This window comes from Marmota monax, unplaced genomic scaffold, assembly GCF_021218885.2.
Source record: "Marmota monax isolate L192 unplaced genomic scaffold, Marmota_monax_Labrador192_F-V1.1 WCK01_AAM20220418_F8-fsc00132, whole genome shotgun sequence".
Classification (NCBI taxonomy): Eukaryota; Metazoa; Chordata; class Mammalia; order Rodentia; family Sciuridae; genus Marmota; species Marmota monax.
In genome coordinates, this window is record NW_026695199.1 from 5,613,020 (window position 1) to 5,621,530 (window position 8,511).

Below are 8,511 nucleotides of genomic sequence, written 5' to 3' on the forward strand. Positions count from 1 at the left end.
ATACACATGGATGTATAACCAATGTGATCCTGCAATCTGTACATACCCTATTTGAATCAAATGTATGATATGTCATGATCATTGTATTGTCTTAAGCAATAAATAAATAAATAATGAATTAGAAAATAAAAATATACATAAATTATATACCAAAAAAATAAGCGTTTTAAATGTAAATGGTGTAAGTATGGCGGAGTACATTTTAAAAAACAGGATTAAATCACATGATGTTTACAAGAAACTTCAAAGTGACAATAAGTTGAAAGTGGATGGAAAAAGAAATCTAAGGCAAATATTCATTAGTAAAAACTAGGAGTGACTGTATGAATATGAGACAAAATAAATTCAGTACAAAAAATTACTGGGGACAAGAAAGGACATTGTATAATGACAAAAGGATTAACCCACTAAGGAAAGAATGCAATCCTATTGTCCCAAAACAATATTGCTTCAAAATACATGCAGCAAAACCCGGTAAAGCTAAAATCAGCAATAGACAAGTCAAAAGTTTTAGTTTTGGTGTTTATAGTCCACCCTCACTAGCTGACTGAACCATCAACCAGTAGAAAACAAGAAAGGATAAAGAACTGAATAATATTATCAGACAACAGGGTCTAACCAAAATCTATAGACCATCCCAACTAACAAGGAAAAATGCATTCTTCTCAAGTGTCCATGGATTTTTCACAAAGTTAGACCAAGATAAAATATATTTTACAGAATAAAATTATATAATGTATGGTCTTTGATGAAAATGGAATCAAGCTAGAAAGCAATAACAAAAAGGCAACACGAAAATACTTAAACACTTGGAAATTAAACAACATACTTTGAAATAATCCTACAGCAAAAGAATAAATTTCAAATGAAATAAAAAGATTCATAGTATTGAATAAAAATTAAAGTAAAACATATCAAAATTTGTTGAATGGAACCAAAGTAATTCTGAGAAGAAAATTATTACACTAAATTCTACTCTAGAAATAAATGAAAGACACCAAATTAATAATCTACATTCTTACCTAAAAAATTAGGAAAAAAAGAGTAATTAAACTCAAAGTAAGCAGGAGAGCAATAATAAAGATAAGAGCACAAATCCATGAAAATAAAAGTAAAAATGTAATAGAAACAAAAATCTGGATTTTTAAAAATTAAATTAATAAAATTGATAAACTTCTAGCAAGAACAACAAAGTTAAAAGAGACAAGATACAAACAACCAAGATCAAAAACAAAATGGTGGATATCATAACACATCCTAAAACCACTATAAGAATGAGGTGGGTATGTATTATGTGAATAATTTTTCATTCATAAATTCAACAGCTTGGAAAATTACCTCACATTCACAAACTAGCAAAATCAGGTAAAATGAAATTAATAATCTTAATAACACTATAGCTATTGAAGAATTGAATTTGAAATTTAAAACTTACCCCAAAGCAAATATGCAGACACAAATAAGTGTTCACTGAAAAATTTTACCATACAAATAAGAACTAGCACTCTCATGTTAAGTTTTTGTAGACGACCATAATATCTAGGGACAGCAGAGGAATAAAAGTAATAACACTGTCTTGAGGTTAGGATTATGTTGCTACCCAAATTTAGATATGTTAGGTATGAAAGCTTACACTAATTTTTTTTTTAATTGAAGCAATTCCTCATGTAGCTCAGTGCTCATGGTCACAAGTCAATTAAACAACTGGCCATTTTCTGACTATGTGAATGGATAAAGAGACAGGGTCACACTCTAAAATCAGCTTGCAGTCAAGAGAATACCTTGCAATTGTTCTCCCAGAAAGACTTAGGAAGGAGGTCAATTGGTAGATGTGTCTTGATGAGACGAGGTGATGGATTCTTCTCTAATTGTTCTATACCTGGGGAATTTTAGTTTGGTATTTAGAAATATTAGAGTCTCCAAGGAGCCTGCATTTCCTTATCTTCCCAGCCAATTTTTCAAGAGGCTTTTGAGTAGCATATCATGTAGCTAAATGTTGTGCCAATTACAGGCATTTCTCTATATTCCAAGAGGTAGTATTGTGTAATAATTAAGAGTTTATAACTTGAGACTATCCTTCCTGTGTTAAAATCCTGACTATCTTTTATTCATTGTGAGATATTTTTAAAATATCTCTGTTTCATTTCCCCCTTCTTCAAATTGAGGAATTGTAATTCCCCCTTTAGTAATTTAAAGATTTATCATATCTCCTTCTTCAGGTCTCTCATACAGTAAATCTTAAAGTCCTATGCATCCTTTTATTGTTTTACACAATATTACTTATATTCAATCTAACATGTAAATTACTTGTTCATCCTACATAATCTTGCCACATTCTGCATAGGAAGTTCTACACACAAAAAAACTGTATCTAATTTACCCATTGAAAATAATAATGGTTTCTGTTGTTTGCAATAATTTATTATATATGTTAAGTCTCTCAGTTATCATTATAACACTCTTCAAATGTTCCATATGACACATATTTGTGTTTGTTTACTTCCTTGTTTACTATTTATTCCCATACCCACTTCCCATCCTCACTCCGAACATACACAATACAATTAAGACTCCAGCAAAGTAGGTAGATACTTATTTCCTTCACCAAGTGATGTCCAGTACAGCAGAGAGAACAGCACATGATTAGCATCAATAAGAACCTTCTTACATCAATAAAAATAGGATTGGCAGAAACAAAATGCCTAGTTAAATTTTAATTTCAGGTAAAAAAGATACTTTTTAGAATAAATATCTCCCATGCAATAATAGTCAGTTCTCTGAATTTTCAATTTAATTGAGTTTCTTGTATTTTATTGGAAAACCAATTAATTATAGATCTATAAAACTCAACCAGTGGGCTGGGGTTGTGGCTCAGTGGCAGAGCACTTGCCTAGAGGCCCCGGATTTGATCCTCAGCACCACATAAAAATAAATTAATTAATTAAATAAAGTTAAAAATTAAGGAAAAAAAACCTCAATTGGGGATTTTATTATACTTCTAATCTGGTAGCTATTGTCAATTTCCTTAGCATAGAGAAATGAAAAATTGTAATATCCATAATTCACTACTTCTGAATGTCCATGAATTTATCTGTTTCTTTTATGAAGTTTTTCCAATATCTGTTTTTCCAGGTTCTTCCCTGAGTGTTCCTGAACAATTGCTTTCCCTTCTCTGTTGTATCATCATTTCACCATATGAGTCTCTTTAAATGAGCCATTTATATCCATAAATATGATTGTTAAGAAGTATCACAAGTATCCCCATTCAGGATGCAGAGTAAATCTGTGGGCCAGAGTTTACCTTCATTTCCTGGTGGAACAACTATTCCCTCTCTGGAAGCTCTACCCAGCTTGCCTCAGATCCTAACATTGCTTCATACCAATGACCCTTCATCACTTGTCTCAGATTATTTGACTCAATCACTGTTTCATTTTATACTTTCCTATGAATTTGAAGTCTTACCCCACTTGGGAAATCATTTTGGTTACTTCCCCAGCATAATCCTTCAGTTCCAAGCCTTAGCAGTTTATCTTCAGCCTACAGACAACCACACCAAGGACTGACACCTTCCCAGGTGATCTCTGTTTGCCTATGGAATTAATCAGTCCAGCCTGTCTGCTGAGGGATACGTCATTTATGGGAGAGGATTTGGATTCTGCTCTTAACATTCATAAGCAGGTTTACCACCATCCATCTTCTTATCTCTGGTTTCCAACAGCACTTGAGAGAGCCAAGCTTCCCTTCAGCTACCTTTCTCTCATGTCTGTAGGACACCATGCTCTTTCATTGCCTCTTAGGTATGACTATTTCTTGTCTTTTGACAACTCCTATCCCTGTACCAAGCCTCCACATCTTGGTGGTTTTCACAGAGTTCTGCCCTTCTCAAGTTTTTTCTCTGGCTTTCCCTGGGCATTAGCATGGCTTCCCATGCCCAATAATCCTGAGAGTGCCCTAATGCATATATTTCAGCAAGTTCCAAATACTATAATTTTAATTCATCATTTAAAATTTCCAGTGTCATCTCAAACCAACCATTTCAAAGTTGAATTATTAATAGTCTTACATCCAGATGTATTCCTCTCCAAATATTTCCCATAATAGTAAATGATTCCATAGTCCACTTGGTTTTTCAAAATAAAACTCTTGGAATCATCCTTGATTCTTTTATTTCCCTTACATTTCTTACACAGTTCATCAGTACGATAAGAACAACATATGTCTTGTCTTGAATCCTCAGTTCCATCCCCTCAGCAGCCAGTGGAATCATTACATTTTAAATAATAAAAATAACAAAGCTCTATAAGCTCTTCCTTGCTTAAAACACTTTTGTGTCTTTTGCACTATGTTTAGAATAAAATTGAATAACGCATTAAGAATCACAAGCCTTACATAATTTGTCTTTGCTTAATCTCTGTTTGCTTTACATGCCCCTTTCCCCTCTTTTGTTGGTCATGTTTTAGTCCGTGTCCTACACCAGAGTCTTTTCTGCATCAAGGACCTCATGCATAAGGCTTTACCTTCCTGGAATGTGCTTTTTCTGACTGTGTGCATGGCTTTGAGTCTTAATTCCCAGTAGCTGCCCCTAACATCTAACCTAAAGGAAACTCTCCTATCTTTCCATTTCCTAACATCTGATACTTTGTAAGACTAATAATATGGATATATTGTTAATGTATTGACTTTTTAAATATCACAGTATTATTGTAAGCTTCCCAGGAATAGAATATATAATTAATATTCATTTTGTATCTGATTAACAGCAAAATGAAGTACTTTAGAAATACTCAATAAATATTTTTGAAATGAAAAATTAATTTTATGAATAATAAATTCTCTACCTAAAACAGGGATGGAACTTCTTTGCTTATTGATGTAATTATAGAAATGTCTTAAATTTAGAGTTTTTGCTCTAGTCTGCCAAATTCTACACAATAAAAGTCAATAAAACATAAAAAATGTTGTTTATATTATTAACCAAATTTTCAGTTATTTACTTCAATCAAATAATATCATCTTTGGTATCATACCTGGATATGAAATGGACTAAACAAGTTTTTTTATATGCCTCACTTATCATATGGCTTGCAAACTTTCATTTCTTGCTACCAAATCTACTTGATTCTTGAAATGGGCCATTACAGATATAATAATACATATAATTTTTGTAATATTACAAAATTATAATCACCAGGTGACTTAAATTTACCTGACATTCTCATTCCAGGAACAGCCATTTCCAGCATGGGAACTTTAGCAGTAACAACATCTCGCTTACATTTTTCAACATCTCCATCATTTAGAACCATGTCCAAGATTTCACTAATCCAAGTGGTACCTGTGAGGAAAAAGCAATATTTTTATAATCAGCACTTAATTCCAGGGAGTAAAAGTAGAAGCTTGTGCTCTTACTACATTTTATTAGAAACTTAATCCTGGTTTCCATTTCTATATGACAAAGTCCATTTAATACACTGGAAATAGATGGTGGCACTAATGGATAGGAATGTTAACTTTACTTAGGATGATAATTTTATAGAGAAGTTGATTCCAGAAAACAAAAATTGAAGTCAGACCTGCATCAGTCAGGCTGCAGAGCTCACCTGATTTGGGGTAAGTGGCTATCACAATGTCATCTGGCCTGCTGCAGAACTGTTCAATCCTTTCCCAGTTGTGTGCAAAAGCATAAACCATGGGGCAGCCATGGACCATCTTCAGATTTTTTCGCAGGACATCACTTGGGGAAATCATTTTTGTCCTGAGTAGTACATATATATACTTAGTAGACTTCCTACTAACAGTTAAATCATGGAGAAATTAAGAGAATAGACATCAGAATCTGAGTGAGAAATGTCATCCTGGAGAAAATGCAATATAACAGAAAATAAAATTGGCCTTTAACACACTGAGTACACAAAGATCTAAATACAAAGAGCATTTTTGTGAGCATAAGGTCACAAATTACAACAGCAGCAACTGGCTCAGTGACAAGCAGAACAAAGGTCTTTAACAGAAACTTCGGAAAGATATAGAACTACACATCTTATTTTCAATTAAAATCATATTTCACAGAAATATACTAAAAATCTGGATTTAGAGCAGAACAAATCTCTTACTGATCATTAGCTTGTATGTTGTACCTCACTTTTCCTTTCAGAAAGTCTATTATCATTCTTACCTTTGCTCTGTAGGTAATGCATGTGTTTTCTCTATTTGCTTCTAAGATTGTTTTCCTTATCACTGGTTTTGCACAACTGAATTATGGTGTTTCTTGATATGTTTATTTGTGTGTATGTGTGTGTGTGTAATCAAGTATAAACTTTAGCTATACTGAGCTTCATGGAATTGTGAGCTTATGGTTTCTATTAAATTTGAGTGATTTTTGTCATTATTTCTTCAATTTTTCATTTTTATTTGGTACCGTTGCTTTATATTTATCACATTAATTAACAATTATTATTCACTACAGTCCACATGTAAGCACCATGTGCTATTGGTCCCATCTGAGTTTGTTATAACTGTGGAGTCCCAGGTCCCAATCTAGAACCAGAATTTAAATTTTAATAAGATCTTCAGATAATCTCTATTCTCTTAAAACTTTAGAGGAGACTTTAAACCACCTTTAACTTACTCTCTGACAGTGTAGGGTGTGTATAAATGGTTTATCACAATGAATTCAATATTTCCTAGAAAATACATTGCCTTGATTTTTGTCAACATGCATTTTTTATCCCTAATTTTTATCCACTCTGAAGATGAATCTTTCATTTTGTAGACAGCTAAATAACCAGAGCTTTGGAGTGTTTGCTCAAAGACAGAGAAAGGGTGACAACCCATGAATGGACTTTAGTTCTGTTAACTTGATCATTCTGCACAGACTATGGGCCCAACTCAGAGTCTATCATTGTCTCGAGTCTATCTCATTCAAATAAGGGTGTTCACAATTTGTAATGGCATTTTTCTTCAACAGAGCAATTCCTCTCTGACTAAAAGTTCAAGCTGTTCATGTTAGAAAAATGTTGCCAGAGAAAGATGGAATGAGTAACAAAACACAGCGAGGAGGCCAGTTGTGACACATACCAGTCACATCTGGGATGTGCGTGTGGCCAATTCAGGAAGCTCCAGGGGATTAGACATGAGTTAGCATTGCTCGCCCTGACCAGTGGCTGATGAAGAGTTCAGAATTATAGGGAAAGAGCCACACAGAGGGCAGGGGGCTGGAAAACCTAAAATGACTAGTGTCATTGACCAGATGTGCAGGAGGATGGTTTTCACTAAAATATAAAAATTATGTTGTAAAAACATTTTAAACCTACAGGAAAGTGGCAGGCAATTTTTGTGGTTGTAAAATATATTCTATATGACATATAAAGTCTTCCTGTTCAACTTAAGCCATAGGCTGAAAATTAAAATGTCTAAGATTGACTTAAAGATTAATGGATTAAAAGAGAAAATGAAAAACAATACTGCTCTTAGAAGAAACTGAATCATCGCCATTAAATATAAATAATTCTTTATAAAAAGACACTTATTTCCACTCATTTAATTCTAACAAAATTCAACTCTATTAGATCCATATCCAATTCCAGCTCCCAAAATTAACATAGAATAAAGTATATTCTGTATTCTGGAATGTGCTTTAAATGGTATGTCTGTGTGTATGCGTGTGTTCACACATGTGTGCATGTATGTGAAGGGAAGATGGGAGAAGAAAATTGAGGACTTGGATAGGATTTCTTTATCTGAAAGTACCTTGAAGTGTCAAAAGAAGATCCCCAATCCTGGCAACACTACGGAAGTATCCCAGTGAACCCAGAAAAAATAAAAGTGAATATTGAAAGCTTGAGAGATTTTACATAGCATAAACAGTAGTACTGAATACCCCATGGAAAAAATAAGAATCACGAGAAAGATGTTCAAATTATGAAACTGATAAAAACAGAAATTGTTCTAATGGGCACAATGCTCTGTAAATGTAGGACAGAATCTTTAAGAAAACAGATTAAAAAGCAAATTTTACCTTACAATTTAATTTCCTTGTTCAGTTTTGTTTTCAGTCAGTGGTACTTACTGTGAGGAGTCCTTGGAGTCAGTGGTGGCCCTGGAGACTTCAGCCGTAACACTAGAAAGATAAACAAGTCTAAGGACAGATCCAACACAGCAGTCAGTGATAGCAGTCAGCGACTCCACATGCAGTTACAATGTGAAGAGTTTGAACTACACACACACACACACACACACACACAGACACCCCACACCAGGGCCCTGCTGTCTCCACAGCTGGCAGAACCAGGAAGCCTGGGAAAGGAAATGGAGGAGGGTGGTGACTAGAAGTCAGCTCAGGCCAAGTTTGATTAGATTTGAATTCCCCCACAGGATACAAAGGGTCTGAGAGAAACTCAGCTGGAAAGCACATGAAGGGTCAGTGGATCAAAATGTTTTGCCTCACTACTAAGAGTGTCTTGTAATAATTTCAATCATAATGAAAAGTGTTTGTGCTGTACGTTGTGTTT

The 8,511-nt window shown here is 33.9% G+C and overlaps 1 protein-coding gene across 2 annotated transcripts in view; it reads right to left on the minus strand.

The window, feature by feature from the left end:
* Window positions 1-8,277, minus strand: part of LOC124082304 (sulfotransferase 1B1) — a 38,679-nt gene extending 30,402 nt beyond the window's left edge. For both annotated transcript variants that reach the window (XR_009225333.1, XM_058574055.1), the window contains exons 1-4: window positions 8,070-8,277; window positions 5,602-5,792; window positions 5,208-5,336; window positions 1,782-1,879 (exon numbers count right to left, since the gene is read on the minus strand). Coding sequence is in view for 1 of the 2 variants with exons in the window: in XM_058574055.1 (XP_058430038.1) it covers window positions 1,782-1,879; window positions 5,208-5,336; window positions 5,602-5,749 (375 nt within the window). In the remaining variant the exon portion in view is untranslated. The remainder of the gene's footprint in view (window positions 1-1,781; window positions 1,880-5,207; window positions 5,337-5,601; window positions 5,793-8,069) is intronic.
* Window positions 8,278-8,511: the final 234 nt, after the last annotated feature.